This window comes from Hippocampus zosterae, chromosome 5, assembly GCF_025434085.1.
Source record: "Hippocampus zosterae strain Florida chromosome 5, ASM2543408v3, whole genome shotgun sequence".
Taxonomy (NCBI): Eukaryota; Metazoa; Chordata; class Actinopteri; order Syngnathiformes; family Syngnathidae; genus Hippocampus; species Hippocampus zosterae.
In genome coordinates, this window is record NC_067455.1 from 1,816,468 (window position 1) to 1,834,086 (window position 17,619).

General features: G+C 49.2%; 1 protein-coding gene across 1 annotated transcript; it reads left to right on the forward strand.

Annotated features, from left to right (window-relative positions):
* Positions 1-440: 440 nt before the first annotated feature.
* cacng8b (calcium channel, voltage-dependent, gamma subunit 8b) lies at positions 441-16,907 on the forward strand. The gene is made up of 6 exons (XM_052065226.1): positions 441-734; positions 7,761-8,053; positions 9,397-9,621; positions 11,174-11,257; positions 13,869-14,009; positions 14,140-16,907. Exons 3-6 carry the CDS (start codon positions 9,399-9,401, stop codon positions 14,937-14,939), a joined length of 1,248 nt encoding a protein of 415 aa, XP_051921186.1. The 5' UTR covers positions 441-734; positions 7,761-8,053; positions 9,397-9,398; the 3' UTR covers positions 14,940-16,907.
* The last annotated feature ends 712 nt before the right edge of the window (positions 16,908-17,619 follow it).

Here is a 17,619-nt window from a genome sequence, read left to right on the forward strand (position 1 = left end):
CGTTGTTGAAAAGTGTCACTGCCACGGTACGCGAGGCGACGAGCAGGTGAAAAAACATCAACAACGCAGCAAAGGCAGCTTGCTAGCTTTGAAGTGTTTATATTTTTTTTCTCAGTTTGGTCTTTTGGGAAGTTCTGTTCCCCACACGAGCGACCTTAAGATATGAATGATCTTCTAATGGTGCCGAATGACTGAAGCGCAGCTCGGTCTTGTCTCGTCGCCTATTTGGGCAACTTCAACGCGTTGCTCCCGGAGCCCTAAATGAGCAATTCGGTGATGAATTTTGTATTTTTTGTGGCGGTCATCCCGGTGGGACTTGGACAGTTTTTTAAAGGGGGAACCCCCCCCCCCCCTCCCAGCTACTCGGATTTGAGTCCGAAATATTTGCGACATGCGGCATGAAGAATCCATGCTCAGTCGGTGACGTGTGCACACACTCGCACCTTTTACCCCCCCCCCCCCACTTGCTAAAATGATATTTGAATCAAATTCCTTCTGATCTGACCTTAAACTTCTCGTTTTAATGACACGCGCGCATCGGATCGGTGTGCGCGCTCCGCCTGTCACCCCCTCCCCGCCCCCCCCCCCCCACGGACTCCTCTTCTCCTTGCCCCCACCACGACCACCACCACCACCACCATCATCATCATCATCCTCCTCCTCATCATCTCCTCCCATCCTCTGGCGAGTGCGACGCGCGCAGAGCAGCTCCGACATCCCGCAGCAGCCTGCAGGTAAGCCCGCGTCCGATTGCAACGCGCGTGTGCTGGATTTTCAATGTGCCTCCGTCCGTCTGTCTGTCTGTCCGTGTGTCCGTGCGTGCGACGTTGCCGCTCGAAACGCGTAGCTCCGATTGCACTCTCCATCGTTTGGCCGCACTGAGGGGAAAAAACGTGCCCGACGACAGAATTTTTAGGATTATTTACTGTATGACGCGGGGACGATAACTAGCAGCGGCAATTATGCAAATTATGTCCTTTTAATAGCTTATTAGGAGCCCCCCCCCCTCTATCGTCTACACCCCCCCCCCCCCCACTTACATCCACGTTCACTAATCTCATCAGTGCCGCAATCGATAATTTGTCGATGTCTCAATGTGATTTGTGTGCCGCCAGGCGTCCATTTTGCCCGCCCGCCCCCATTCCGTGCCCCCCACGAGTAGCCAGTGCAGGCAGGGGGGATGATGCATGTGTGTGTGTGTGTGTGTGATCTGTTAAATGAATGCACCGCAGCCTGCCTGCATCACTATTCACGAGCTTGGCACGCTTTGCAGCCTCCTCTGTGTGCTGGTGGATGTGCACATAGACCACCCCACGAGCGCCCCCCCCTCCACTCCACACAAACACCCCACCCCACCACCACCGCCATCCCATCCTCCCCGGACGTCATGTTGACGATGACCCACATGATGTTCATCTGAGGCATGTTTGTTTGTCCGCTCGTAAAAATCAAGTCGCCGCTGTTTTGCACCCCCCCCCCCCTTCCTCGTTTTCATGAAAGCACACATGTGGAGAGGAAGGTGCGAGGGGATGTGTGCACTGCAGCATTCAGGGGACCCCCCTGCTCCCACACCCAAAAAAAAAAATAGGAAGCTGCAGCAGTCAAGAACTTGTGTGTGTGTTTTCTGATCTTATCTTAACACACGTGTTAAGATAAGATCAGAAAACCTTTATTTGTCTCACAATGGAGACATTCCCGATTTACAGCAAAAGTACATATAAATATACACACACACACACACACACTCTGCTATCGCACGCCAAATTGAACCACGTTGGCGCGTCCATCAGCACCTACTGTGACTCAACCGTGTGCGATCCCGCATCCTGAATGCAGGATGCACCAAAATTTTCCACGTTTTTCTCCACAAATGGTGACCGGAGACATTGATTTACTGCCAGTGCGGGGCGAGGGACCTGTTTTGCTTTTTTTTTTGTTGAAAAGCAGCGCAATGTTACAAAACGGCTCAAGTCGGATTTTTTGTGGACTCTGTAGGGAATCAAAAATCAGACTGGGCGGAGCTATGAAGCCATTCGGTTCTCACGGATGTACACGATATTTTTTTGTGTCGGCCACCCGGCACGAGAAAGTGGGCGTAGTGAGCGGCTTTTAATTTGTATTAGACATGCACTGAGACGCTAATTTGACCACGTGGCAGAAGTTTCAGTCAAATCCCAACTGCATGTTGCATGCTGTCTCCGTATGAGCGCTAGGGGGCGCTATGTTAAAGGGTACAGAGATAAGAGGCGAAGAAGAACAGACGGTTAACTGCCATGCATTACCGACGTTAAAAAAAAAACTAAACATTCATTCATTCATTCATCTTCCGTACCGCTTGATCCTCACTAGGGTCGCGGGGGGTGCTGGAGCCCATCCCAGCCGTCTTCGGGTAGTAGGCGGGGGACACCCTGAACTGGTTGCCAGCCAATCGCAGGGCACACAGAGACAAACAACCATTCGCACTCACACCTCGGGACAATTTAGAGTGTTCAATCAGCCTGCCACGCATATTTTTGGAATGTGGGAGGAAACCGGAGCACCCGGAGAAAACCCACGCAGGCCCGGGGAGAACATGCAAACTCCACACAGGGAGGCCGGAGCTGGAATCGAACCCGGTACCTCTGCACTGTGAAGCCGACGTGCTAACCACTGGACTACCGGGCCGCCTACACAAATTACAGTATGCATTTTTTTTTTTTTGGGGGGGGGGGGGAAATAAACGAACACACGGCACATTCCAGTCCACCTGCAGGGGGCAGTCTTTGCAGCCAACAAGGCACCACCACATCCCATCCCAGCGGACGTGTACGCTTTGTGCACCGGGAACACTAAAGCGCCTACTGAGGGGGGTGTCCTGTCAAACCCCCAATGGATTGATTGATCAAGTGGTGTGGTTGGTGTGTCCCGATACTTTTGTCCACTTAGCATCGGCGTACGCGTTGGCCTTGAAAGACTTCGTCTGGGCATTCTGGATGGCCGCCAAGTCGATGATTACACTACGAGGTGACTCATTCCAGTCAATGGTAGCCCACTCGCGCCGGAATGAGAAGATTTACCGGTCGTCATGTCGCGGACTTCGCTCCGGATGGCAAAAAAAAAAGCTAACGACAAGCTAACGCAAGCTAACGACGTAGGTCTGTCTCGGTGGATCGCTCTTTTTAGCTCAAGTTGCATGCTAGCCGCCCTCTAGCCATCACAATCAAATCCAAATCAATGTTTTCGTTGATATTGCGATGACATCATGAGAAATAAGTGGCAACGCGCAGCCCCGCCAACTTCAAAATAACGACCATCGACTCACCGCCTGCTTTGACTGCTCAAGGCTATGAAAAGCCCACCATGCATATTTATGGCCGATCATCCAAGAGCACTATTTCGGGAGCCTCTTAGACCAAGGTGTGAGTGTCACCGCCTCCTCGGGCGCTTGCGACAAGCGCGGGGGGGGGGGGGGGGGCACGTTCGGGCGGAGGTGGACAGCGAAATGCCTTTTTTTAAAGATGACCTCTCTTGCCGTCGTGCCGTCATGGCGTTTGACGGCGCCGGTTGGCGATTTGAGGCTTTGCTAGCGCTGGTGTTGAGCACCCCCCCCCCCCCCCCCCCCCGCCCGTCGATATTTGCGCGTCTGCGCAGCTTTGCGTCACGATTTGGAGGAGAAAAGGTCTTATCAGACAACACGCGCTTCCGTTTAGCCGCCAGAGCTAATTTCCATACTCGCAAACCGTTGCGGGCCTTGAACCTTGTAATCCTCCCGTCCCGAGCGCGCCTCTTTAGGAACATTATCTTCGGCCATGAAAAATTAAGGCGGCACTCTTTTTTTTTTTTTTTTTTTTTAAAAAGCAGCTCGCCCAAGTACACCTTGGGCCTTTTTGCTTCCTATTTTTGGGTCATGAGGAGCACTCGGCAGATACGATATTAGGGAGAGCCGAGTCATTCCTCACAGTTTCACGTGGCCGCGGAGAGAAAAATCGTCAAACATCGATCAATCTTGTCTTAAGTGAGTTGTTGGGTGTCCAGAATAAACCAAATGAGAAACAATCGATTTGGCAAATATCAGTTGATTAATCAGTCCAGACCTACGAGAAACACTTCCGAGTTGTGCTTTAATTTTTAAGTTGTGCCGGCGTCCCTAATAATGTGGCCAGCGGCCAATTCCAGCTCGGTTGTGCGAACGTCGCAAATGGCCGCAAGTCTTGGCGTCGTGCATCTCGACCAATATTCACCCGCTCACGCGGGGCTTAAATGGTGATCGATATCGTCATGAATTCAAGGCGCAGCCGATTTTGGCGATGTACGCAAAAAAAAATTAAACAGTGCGGGTGCGGCGACGCTCAAAGGGCCGACCGACGGACTCGATGGGTTCGAGCTCAGACTTCCCGTTCGCTATTTGTGTCGACAGTAACAAATGAGCTTTGAATTTTTTCAAAATTAAAAAAAAAAAAAATAACACGTCATAGCCCAAGAAATTCAAACGCTCATTTGATCAAAATGCTTCTGGGAGTGCACTTTTTGCGTGTACACTGGCGTAAAAAGTTGCCCCCCCCCCTCGGAGTCACTGTGAGATTTGAAACAAGAGTCCGAGCTGTAGAAACCTCATGAATGAAAAACTGAAGGAATCTGTTGCACATTTTTGGCTCTGCTGATCATTTGAAATGGCGCGCGAGAGGTTTGGACGATGAGCCTGAATGACCTTTGACCCCTGCTCTCTTTTGGCTTCTTTTAACTGCGATCCGGTCGTTACGCCGGCGCTCTTTCCACATTTGGTCCGTTTAGCTCACCTGGGAGGGTTCATCACTTGTGTCCGGCGTCCAACTTGAGCAAATTGCTCCAGTTTTGTTGCTCATTTGAGGCCAACGGCAAAGTGACGACAAAGACGTCGATACGCTGCTTAGACGGGTTTGATTGACAGACTGCTTTGCAATTTTAATCGCCTGCTAAACACTCCCATCCGCGCGCAAACCCTTGCGGGTGTCGCTCGCAAAGGCTTCACACAATGCTGCACCCCCCCCCCCCCCCACATCCGTACATGCACCATTTGAAATTTGCACCATTTGAGCCGTCCCAAAATGTTGCTCAAATGCTAAATCCAAAATACCAATTCAAGCACCGGAATGTTAATTGTTTTATTTTATTTATTTTTTTAATGGCGCCGTCTTGTCCTTTCACGCTCCCCTGCTCTCGCCCTCTGTTAATTATTGGAAGGAAATGGGAAGTGCTGATAATTAAATGGCAATTATGATCTTCCAACACGGGGGACTTTTGCTCAGGGGAATCATAAGTAAGGTCACCGGAAAGGTCACGCGCACGGACGGGATTTTTTTGGGAGGCCTTGGAGATAGTGCGAGCTTTCGAGATGGGTATTGTCCTTTGGGGGCCGCTTTTATGCTGATAGGGATAAAATGTCATAGTATTACGTACACACACACACACACACGAACACACACACACACACACACACACACGCGAAGCCACACTGCAGCAGTGTCGCTTGACAGTTTACATAATAAGGAGGCAGGAGAGAGCGCCACGAGTATGATGAGGACGTCTGGCCGGGGGTTGGGTGGGGGTTGGGTGGGGGAGGGGGGGGATTCAACAGTTTCCGACACAGTGAGGAACAAACGCGCCGTCTTTCGTCGCATCTCAGAGGCTGGGGAGGGTGGGGTGTTGGGGTGGGGGGGTGGGGGGGGGGACGGGGTCGGGGGTGCGCTCGCAATGCAAACGGGATGTAACCCATTTTGCTCACGCTGCCATATTGCGTCATCAAATATTAACAAGGATTCATGTCGGCTCACTGCATGGGTGTGCGCCGCCGTTGTGTCCGATGCGTGCATTTTCACAAAGACCCCCCCCCCAAAAAAAACAAAAAAACACTGCAGGGTGCTTCTCATCTGTGCCAATCGCGTGTTTTAGCCAGTGCACATGCGCTAGCCGGGAGCATCTGTGTCGCAGTCCACACACACACACACACACACACATGCGCATTAAATGAACATGAACACATGATCATGGTTTAAAATGTCCCCCCCCCCCCCATCCATCCTCAATTTTTGCTTCCCGTTTGCTCTCTTGTCTCCCTCCTCCAAAGCCCCCCTCCCACTCCCCAGATCCTTTGCTCTATGCTGATCTTTGGAATTCAATGTTGCCATGGTAACATTGTCGGGTTGCTCGATTCCCCCCCCCCCCCCCACCGCCCCCTTTTTCCCCCCCATCCTCTTTTCAGACGATGAGATGCAGCACAAGTCGCGCTCAAGTCATTCCGCCTTTTAGGCTCGGATGTTGGCACCGTGTCAGTCCGTCCGCTCCGATCGACAAAACAAACAACAACAAAAACAACAAAAAAATCGAGTTCATGGAAATGGCCGCCTCTGATTTGACGAGAGCTGCGGAAAACGATCGCACCGAAACTGTCTCGGAGTCTTCACATTCAACAATGTGCTCATTGTGCAAGCGCAAGTGCGCCGAACCACATTGAGAGGGTGTTCCGAATATTTGGGTGATCTTATTTCCATAAAGGATGGGGGCAAAAAAAAAAACGCTCCACGTTCTACGGGACTGCGGTCGCCATAACGGGCGTGTTATTGTCGTCAAGACGATTGCTTTGAATGAAAGAATGAATTTGCTGGGGATGGCGACAGTGTTGGCGCTCGGGTGGAGCTGCGGGTGTACCTCAGGGTGTAGACCGCAGCCCACGCGGCTTTTGTACGTATGCGAAGACGCAAAGAAACCTTTTAGGGCTAAAATCGAATTGCGGATAAGTCGCTTTCGGCACGCGAGCACGTCCGTTGGCTCCTGCTCGTTGCAGGGCCGGAGATATTTTAGCGCGATACGTATCGCCAAACATCCGGCCCAAATTGGCCAGAATTTTTCACAGTCCCGCTTTCTTCAGCGGAGAGATCGGTGCTGTTGAACGGTCTGCAGCTGGATGGATATATGGCTTGAGGAGCCGACGATGCGGATTTGGAACTGGGAGTCGCAGCTTGGAGTTTGAAGCGGATTACGTGGGACAGGAGAAGTGAACTAATCTCTTTTCGTCAATGGATGCTACAGCTTCGTGTTTGCTTTCAAAACTTTGCTTGTAGCAGACGTGTGCACATTTTCAGCATGACGTCTCTGATCCACTGGAGAAAGGACACTTTGATCCTCTCCTCTTTCATCTAGAACTGCTTCAGACAACAAAGTGTATGCAGAAAATTGGTGACGATTGCACGACTGTCTGTGTCCAATGTGTTGTGTTATTTTTGTTATTTTGACTTCAAAATGGCGCCGCGAGAGTGGCTGCCTTTCCAGCAACTCCTATATTTTGTTGTTCTACTTCTTTCCCTTTCGTCACTTTGCTGCTGTGAATTGGGAATTTCTCCATTGCGAGACTAATAAAGGTTGTCTTATCTTATCTTATTTCAGTGCATGCTGAAAATCGATCCCGAGCAATCTCAGAGCAGTTTTTCAAGCACGTTTTTTTTTTCATCAGGATGGCCGCATACCGTCACTGAGTGAAATCAAACCAAACTTGGTGGATTTATTTATTCACGTATTTCTGATGCTAAAAAAAAAAAACCGTCAGCTCGGCAGCAAATGCTAGCTAGCAGTTTGAAGATGCATTTGACATGGCGATCAATTGAGAAATCGCATCTTTTCCTTCAAGATGAGGCGCTGTCTGATTCCATCTGCATGTTTAAAACGGCCCGTTCTTTCTTTCCTTCTTTCTTTCGTTCCTTCTTTCCTTCTTTCTTTCATTCTTTCTTTCTTTCTTTCTGTGTGCGCAGCTGAGCAGTGACGGTGGATGCTTTGGTGCCGGCTTCCTGCTAGCGGAGGAGCGAGCAAAGGAGAGCGCGACCGGCGTCCAAGACTCGGCACTCCGCTGGCGAGAAAGGCAGCGGGAAGGAGAGCGAGAGAGAGAGAGAGAGAGGGCAGTGCACCAAGGAGAGAGCGAAAGAGAGTCGGGAGCGGCTGAGAACAGTCGATGGATGCTGTCCGGTTTGAAGGGGCAGCACGTTCTTCACTGACGAGGGAAGGAAAGATTTCAAAATTGAGTCGAAGGATAGAAACTCGCCGTCAGGTAAGTCGAGTTCTTCGCTCGCCCTGGATTGAGTCTGAGAAGCGTGGGAACTCGGCGGCGGACGTTCGGGACTGCGTGTAAAAATATTAGCTATCCACCGTGAGAGCCGGGTCGAAAGTCCGCCTTCACAAAGACGACACTGGTTTTGATTGACCTCGTCGGGTTGCATTCAAAGGTCCGGCCAAGTGAATTCAGAGATTTGCTTCGACCTCCACTCGATGAGAACTCCGGCGCTTTTGTCCGCATCGATGGTTAGTTGGCGCACTCGCGACATGCATTTAGTAAGCTAGTTAGGCCTAAACTCCGAAAATGCGTCTCTTCCTTTGGATAGTCACTTTTCGAGCGCCTCATTGCTTGCTGTGAGTGTGCGCCTGACATGCCGAGAAAGGCGGAAGATTTATTGATGATTTTTCTGACTTGACCGTCAGCATGGGGAAACGGGGCTATGGCAAGAGAGCGCCTCGTTGTTGGCCATGATTGCAGGCACGTCACACAAAAAACGATGGAAGAGCCAGGACGGGGAAGGGGGGGGGGGGGGAACCCCCGATATATGTCTGATTTGACAGCTGGCATGTAGATCAGGGCTTCGGGCTGGCGTGGCTGCTATAGAGTGCCTCGTGGTTTCCCATGAGTACGAGGATGTCAACTTGCAATGTAGTCAGTCGAATAGAGAAATAAACACGGAGGAGGAAGAATCGGGGAAAAAGCTCAGCGACAAGCGTATGTCCTTTCGGTGGCCACATTAGAGTGCCTTGTTGTTGGCCGCGAGTGTGTTCGTTGTTGTTTAAATGTATAAAGGTGCGTCCTTCTCGACCGAAAGGGATTTCAGCCTGGGTCTTGTGCATGCGTGCGGGTGTTTCTGCATTCCTCTCCAGTCTCGCCTTCCGAGTTCTAAGGGGAGCGGGGTTGTCGGGGTTATGAATATGGAGCAGCCGGGCAGGGTGTGATCTGGGAGTGTTTCGCATCACTTCTGGCTCGTTAAGCCGAGTCAGCAGAGTCAGCCAGCCTTCCTTCCAAGGACACGTCATCTTTTCGGCACCTCCTTCCTCACCTCTCAGCATCCTCCCCCCATTCTCCCCCCTTCTCATCTCACCTGCAGGGCCGCAGTGCGCCTCAATGAGGTGACGAGTCCTCAAGTGAGCACGGCAGCCACGTTTGCCAGAAACGTCGCGTGCTGTCGGATTCTGGCCGTTCTGTGTTCGAGTCGTTGACAGTACGATGCGTTCTCTGTAGACCCGTCACGTTCAGCCGGGGTCCCTCGCCTTTGTCACCTTTGCAGCGTTTTTGGCGCCCCAGCAGAGTTGAATGAAGGTGCCGACGCAGCTTGACTTTTGTTTTCCAAGGCATGGTGTGTGAGAAGGGGATCCAGATCCTCCTCACCACCGTGGGGGCGTTCGCCGCCTTCGGCCTGATGACGGTAGCCATAGGGACGGACTACTGGCTGTACTCCCGAGCCCTCATCTGCAACAGCACGGCCAACGTCACGCAGGACGACCCTCACAACAAGGACAAGAAGGACCCCGGGGCGCTCACCCACTCTGGACTGTGGAGGATATGCTGCCTGGAAGGTACGGTCAAGATGCTACCCGACGTGACGCGATTGGTGGCAACGACTGCTTTGGTTGTCTGGGTCAAGACACCTGTGGCGACACTTGTGTGCCTCACCGGGTTTTTTCGTTGGTGCACCAGCACAAAATGTAGGTGTACCCAAATTTTCCACTGCCTCGCATTCAACACTGCAGTGTTAGGGTTAGGGTTGGGTTTAGGGTTTGGAGTTGGGGTTGGGGTGTGGTTTATGGTTCGGGGTAGAGGTTAGGGTTAAGTTTAGGGCTTAAGGTTAGAGTTACTGTGATTCTGTTAGGTTTAGGAGTAAATTTTAGGGTGAGACTTAGGGTTCAGTTCAGGACCATAAACCTAATCCCTAACGCTAACCCTAAACCTAAAACCTTAACCCTAACCCACTAAATCTATTCCTAACCCGAAACCCACAACCCTAGCGGTTGGGAGTTAGGGTTAGGTTTCGTGGGGGTTAGGGTTAGGGTTAGGGTTTGCGGTTAGGGTTTGCGGTTAGGGTTAGGCTTAAGGGTTAGGGTCGGTGTTCGGGTTAGGGGTTTAGGGTTAATGTTAGGGGTTAGGGCTAGGGTCAAAGTTAGAATTGGGGATTAGGGATCGGGTTATGGATGTCTTAGCTGTTAGCCTTAGGTTTAGGGGTTAAGGTTAGAGGTTATGTTTAGGGAGGGTTTGGGTTAAGGTTAGGGTTTAGGGTTCATGTTTAGGGTTAGGTTTTGGGTGGCTTTGGGGTCAGGGGGTAAGGTTAGAAGTTCTGGTTAGGGTTTTTCGGGTTAAGGTTAGGATTTCGGGTTTAGGGTTAGAGTTCGGGGGGTTAGGGTTCGGTTTAGGGTCAGGGGTTAGGGGTGGATTAGGTTTAGGGGTTAAGGCTAGGGTCAGAGTTAGGATTAGGGGTTAGGCTTTTAGATTTAGGTTTATGGTTGGGTTCGGGTTAGGGTCAGTTTTAGGGTTAAGGGGTTCGGGTAAGGATTTAAGGTTAGGGTTTTGGTATGGTTCGAGTCAGGTTTAGGCTTCGAGGCTTCGGGTTAGTGTTGGGGCAACACGTTCCTTTCCAACGCGTCACCAGCATCCAATGGCAGCAAGCGTCGGCGTGCCGGTTCTGGCCCACGGGCCGTGAGTTTGACACCTGTGCTGCAGCCGCTCAACGTGCGACGCCACTGACGTGCGCCTCCATCTGCTTCTTCACAGAGCAACATTGCCCGGCGACAAAGGGAGGGGAGGGCCCGCCAGCCGCCCCACGTCTGTCCATCTGTCCCTCCGTCTGTGTGTCTTCATTCCACCACTCCATCTTACCTCACAATCCATCAGCGTCGTGCGTGTGCGCTTGTATGTATTTACTAACACGATACGTCGCACGCGCGCCTCACTAACGTCCCGCTTGTTGTTTGATCAGTACGCCGGCGCTGATGTCGGTACTTTCGGCTCTCGGGAGGGATGCCCGCCGTTCTCCGTTTGTCGCAGTTGGCCTTCTGACTTCTTGTTCTCTTGCTGGTGTGTGCTCATCACTTTTTATTCCGGCCCTCTCTCACTGTCTCCGTCTTTCATTCTCAGGAGTCAAGCGAGGAGTGTGTTCGCAGATCAACCACTTCCCGGAGGATGCGGACTTTGACCACGACGGGGCCGAGTACGTCCTACGTAAGTCAAACGGCTGCTCTTCGGTCTTGCCGCCGCGAAGGAATCGATACGTGACAACGTGGACTAAAAAGTCACTGGAGATGGTGCGCTAAAGGTCCCAGCGGAGGCTTTTGTGCGCTGGGATACGCCGCACCAGGGTTCCCACTCTTCCACTTGTTTTTTATTTATGGACCCTTGAAAGACTTTTGAGGGCTAATTTATCCACTTTTTAAGGACTTTTTCTCTATTTAGCAGGGGATTCGCGGTGGATTTAATGAACGGAAAGCCACATTTCAATGAGCTGGTGTTCAAATCATTGCTGCCAAATGAAGGGCACATCTTTATTTTTAGGGGCAATCAGCTAACCATTTATTTGACATACTGTATGTCAAATTGACCCGAAAAAACGACCATGTATAGTAATGCGTTTTGGGCCGAAAAAAAACGTCCATGTATAGTAAGGCGTTTTTAGCCGAAAAAAATGACCATGTATAGTAAGGCGTTTTTGACCCGAAAAAAAACGACCATGTATAGTAAGGCGTTTTTGACCCGAAAAAAAACGACCATGTATAGTAAGGCGTTTTGGGCCGAAAAAAACCGTCCATCTATAGTAAGGCGTTTTTAGCTGAAAAAAAACGACCATGTATAGTAAGGCGTTTTTAGCTGAAAAAAAACGACCATGTATAGTAAGGCGTTTTGCGCCGAAAATAACGACCATGTATAGTAAGGCATTTTTGACCCGAAAAAAACGACCATCTATAGTAAGGCGTTTTTAGCTGAAAAAAAACGACCATGTATAGTAAGGCGTTTTTAGCTGAAAAAAAACGACCATGTATAGTAAGGCGTTTTGCGCCGAAAATAACGACCATGTATAGTAAGGCGTTTTTAGCCGAAAAAAAAACGGCCATGTATAGTAAGGCGTTTTTAGCCGAAAAAAAACCGACCATGTATAGTAAGGCGTTTGTGACCCGAAAAAAACGACCATGTATAGTAAGGCATTTTTGACCCGAAAAAAACGACCATCTATAGTAAGGCGTTTTTAGCTGAAAAAAAACGACCATGTATAGTAAGGCATTTTTGACCCGAAAAAAACGACCATCTATAGTAAGGCGTTTTTAGCTGAAAAAAAACGACCATGTATAGTAAGGCGTTTTTAGCCGAAAAAAAAAACGGCCATGTATAGTAAGGCGTTTTTAGCTGAAAAAAAACGACCATGTATAGTAAGGCGTTTTTAGCTGAAAAAAAACGACCATGTATAGTAAGGCGTTTTGCGCCGAAAATAACGACCATGTATAGTAAGGCGTTTTTAGCCGAAAAAAAACGACCATGTATAGTAAGGCGTTTGTGACCCGAAAAAAACGACCATGTATAGTAAGGCATTTTTGACCCGAAAAAAACGACCATCTATAGTAAGGCGTTTTTAGCTGAAAAAAAACGACCATGTATAGTAAGGCGTTTTTAGCTGAAAAAAAACGACCATGTATAGTAAGGCGTTTTGCGCCGAAAATAACGACCATGTATAGTAAGGCGTTTTTAGCCGAAAAAAAAACGGCCATGTATAGTAAGGCGTTTTTAGCCGAAAAAAAACCGACCATGTATAGTAAGGCGTTTGTGACCCGAAAAAAACGACCATGTATAGTAAGGCATTTTTGACCCGAAAAAAACGACCATCTATAGTAAGGCGTTTTTAGCTGAAAAAAAACGACCATGTATAGTAAGGCGTTTTTAGCTGAAAAAAAACGACCATGTATAGTAAGGCGTTTGTGACCCGAAAAAAACGACCATGTATAGTAAGGCGTTTTTAGCCGAAAAAACCGACCATGTATAGTAAGGCGTTTTGGGCCGAAAAAAATGACCATGTATAGTAAGGCGTTTTTAGCCGAAAAAAACGACCATTTATAGTAAGGCGTTTTTGACCCGAAAAAAAGACCATGTATATAGTAAGGCGTTTTTAGCCGAAAAAAACGACCATGTATAGTAAGGCGTTTTGGCCCGAAAAAAATGACCATGTATAGTAAGGCGTTTTTAGCCGAAAAAAACGACCATGTATGGTAAGGCGTTTTTGACCCGAAAAAAACGACCATGTATAGTAAGGCGTTTTTAGCTGAAAAAAACAACCATGTATAGAAAGGCGTTTTTATCCGAAAAAAAATGACCATGTATAGTAAGGCGTTTTGGGCCGAAAAAAACGTCCATGTATAGTAAGGCGTTTTTGACCCGAAAAAACCCCGACCATGTATAGTAAGGCGTTTTTAGCCGAAAAAACCGACCATGTATAGTAAGGCGTTTTTAGCTGAAAAAAACAACCATGTATAGTAAGGCGTTTTTGACCCGAAAAAAAAACGACCATGTATAGTAAGGCGTTTTTAGCTGAAAAAAACAACCATGTATAGTAAGGCGTTTTGGGCCGAAAAAAATGACCATGTATAGTAAGGCGTTTTTATCCGAAAAAAAATGACCATGTATAGTAAGGCGTTTTTGACCCGAAAAAAACGACCATGTATAGTAAGGCCTTTTGGAGCCGAAAAAATGACTCGTTTTATTTTTAAACACACGACAGTGTAGTCCTCTTTTATTTTAAGATGAGTCAATGTCAACTGTGTTGTTCAGCACTTCTTCTTTGGCTTTGTAGGCGTGGTGAGGGCTTCCAACATCTTCCCCATCCTCAGCGCCATCCTGCTGCTTTTGGGAGGCGTGTGCATCGCTGCGAGCCGCTTCTATCGGAGCAAACGGAACATCATCCTGGGGGCGGGGATTCTCTTTGTGGCCGCAGGTAAAATGACTTGCGTTTCAGCACACTCGAAGCATCGTCGCGCGCTTGCGGGGACCACACTCACACTACCTTTGGATGGATGGATGGATGGATGGATGGATGGATGGATGGCCCCTTCACGATTTTTCAGGTCTGAGCAACATCATCGGCGTGATCGTGTACATCTCGGCGGCGCTGGGCGACATCTCCCCCAAGAAGGACGAGGACAAGAAGTGGCAGTACTCGTACGGTTGGTCCTTCTATTTCGGCGGCCTGTCCTTCATCATGGCCGAGATGGTGGGCGTGCTGGCGGTCAACATCTACATCGAGAAGAACAAGGAGCTGCGCTGCCGCTCGCGCACCGACATCTTCAAGAGCACCACGCACGCCATGCTGCGCCTGCCCAGCTACCGCTTCCGCCGCCGCTCCCGCTCCTCGTCGCGCTCCACCGACCCCTCCCGCTCCCGAGACCCTTCGCCGGTGGGGAAGAACTTCGGGCTGCCCCCTTCGGCGCTGCTCTCCCAGGGCCCCATCTCCGTGTCCACGCTGCCCAACCCGCACTCGCGCTCCCACGCCGCGCTGGCCGCCGGCGACATCTCGCTTTACACGCTGTCCCGCGACCCCAAACTGGGCGGGCTGCCGCCCATGTACGGCACGGTGGACCGCGCCACGCTCTACCAGCTCCACAACTGCTTCCCCAAGGATGCCGGCGGCGTTGGCGGCGGCGGCGGCATGATGAGCGGTACGCTGCCCTCGCTCAAGTCCCACAACCCTTCCAACTCCTCCAACTCCAACGTGCCAATGCCCAACTCGGTGGGCTCGGGACCGCCTCCCTTCACCTCGTCCGCGGCGGACAGGGAGCGAGGAGGAGGGATGGGCACTCTGGACAGGCTGAAGGGAGACAGGGAGAGCAACTCCAACACCCTGAATAGGAAGACCACACCTGTGTAAAGGCAACAAGTCGCCGTCGTCCGGCACAACTGAAATGTTCATCTCTTCCCCCGCGCGACGAAAAGTGCGGAGCGTGTGCAGTCATCACGGAGCGATCTCAACAAACAACCACAATGAACTCTCGCAACCAAACTATTTTGATATTTCCACGTGCTAGAAATGATTTATTTTGTTAACGATCAACATGCAAACTAACCTCGGGCTAAATACGAAAAAAAATAATAATAATAATAAAATAAAAAAAATTGTGCAATATTAGCGCTAATTTAGCAGACCTGCGTTAGCGTCGATTGTTGTTGTGATTATTTTATTTTATTTTTTTGCGTTTGTACAAGGGATGGGCAGAACAATCCATTGGTGTCAATTCTGGCATGCCTCATGTCTTCGTAGCATCGTTTTGGTTTTTTTTTTTTGTCAACTCCGCGTACGACTTCTGGCCTCGGCAGTATTAATTCAAGACGGATATGAAGGAGATTGAATATATGCTCCAACTAACATGCAATTATGCAGTACGAGAATGTGACAATACATACCGAGTCGGAAACTATCGCCAATAACATTCTACTAGTTGACCTCTAGGGGCACTCGTTCCATAGACGGCTGGGCGCAAAAAGCGGGCCCCTGATTTTTGTTGTCATTGGAGATTTTCCTGGCAGAGTGACACAAGAACAATCGGGGGGGTTGGGGGGGGGGGTCCCAAGTGCCTACTACACAGCACAGACGTGCTTGAGACTCGAGTGCACGGCGGCCCCACCGCAAGGACTGCGAGGAGCTGCTTCGATTGTCCGTGAGTAAAGTCAGCGGTGACTACTCCCACAGCGGCGCAGACCTCCCTCTCTCGGATCTGATGGAATGACCCGAATGCTTCACTAATAGTGCAGAAATGTCACCCGTTTTGCACTTTTTACCTCTGAGTCATATGCAAAAGTTGCCCCATGGGAAAAAAAAAAGAAACAAACTGTGTTCGTCATCCACCCTTAATTCTACGAGTGTGCACAAAATCTTGCGCCGAGTGAATGATTTCTTCGGACTCGGCGGCTACGAGTACCACGTTGATTTTGTTGTTGTTGTTTTGTTGACCAGATGTGAATACTGTAAATTGTCTTCCAATATTAGCAGGAAAGAAAAAAAAAACAAACAGACTCGAAAGACGTGCAACAATAACGACTCAGTTTTGGCCTCTGTTCGTTTTTGTTCCATGTCGACAGTACTTCTTGTAGCGCTTAGTCATGTTGAAGATGTTTGTTCTTTGGGCATTAACGACAACCTCGCGTTTGAGACGGGACAAAATAGAAAATATGTACAGTACCAGGGAAAAACTCCTCCAGAATCATCTCTATTCTACCAGTCCCAAAAAAAAAATCAACCATAATGTAAATGTGGATTTTGGAAGATGATTTAAAAAAAAAAAAAAAGATCATGTACATTTGTCATTTATGCATACATACATTTGTAAATTCTATCAAGAAAAAAAATGAGCTTTTGTTACTTGGACTCTAACTTGGTGGTTTACCTCATTAGCCTCCCTGCCCCCTCCGTGACCTTTTGACCCGCCCCCTTTCCCAAGCACCTCCCCAAAGATTCTTTACACTGTGCTTCCTCGCTACTCTTTCCCTTGAACCAAGGCGATGAGACTGAAAGCGACCTGAAACGCTCTTCTTTTTTTTTTTTCTTCTTCTCTTCTTGAGAATTTGACTGCTGCGACATGATGCAACCACCCAAAACAAACGGACAAAAAAAAAACAACAAAAAAAACAACAAAAGACGACGCTTCCAGCTTTTGGGGAAATTCTATGGCGACATTCTGGGAGTTAAAAGTGGCAACCGTGCACACGGAGAGCATTTAGTTGGGCAATTTGAATCTTATGGAGTAGAGACGTAGCGACAACCGAGTACGGTTTATCTAAATGTGTGATCAACTCCAACATTGTATTGCACGAAATTTATAAAAAAACAAAACAAACAAAAACAAGATTGAACGATCAATGCTGACTTTTGTCTTTTTTCACTTTAAAAATGATAAAAATCCCAAATTTTAATGACAAATTGTGATTGTGTTTCATGATCCCCTTTTTTGCTTGCATTTGGTTCTGAAGTAGTCGGTAGTTGCCTGTTCTGTTTTTTTTTTTTTTTTTTTTTTTAAATACTTAGGGATTCAATCAGCATCGAACCCACGACCTCTGCACTGTGAGGTCGACGCGCTAACTACTGGCCCACCCAGCCCACAATATTTATATCCAACCGAGATCACATGTCACGTAGGTCCCGTTTCTGCCCGTAGGGGGCGCTTACCAACATGCTGGATACGACTTGCGAACACCAATTATCCCGGCGGGAGGTGTCTGGCCTGTTTGAGCCCCCATGGGGGTGTTGGGGTGTGGGTGGCACTTTGGACAGCACTTGGAGAAGCTGCACGCACGTTGAGGTTGAGTGTGGAAAAGTCAACGATGAGGCACACACAGTTGAAATTCACGGATAAGGTTTCCAAACAGCAATGAAAGGCTAATTATAGCGTTGGAGTAGGGGCGGTGAGGCTCTGCGGGCGGAAAGGTCACTTGTAAGGTGAATTGGAGGGGAAATTATTTTTCATGTTTACTCATAGGGGGGGGGGGGGGGGGAACCCACGCACCCACACACACAAACCATCGATTTCACCAACAAATCTGAATTTGAAATCTGA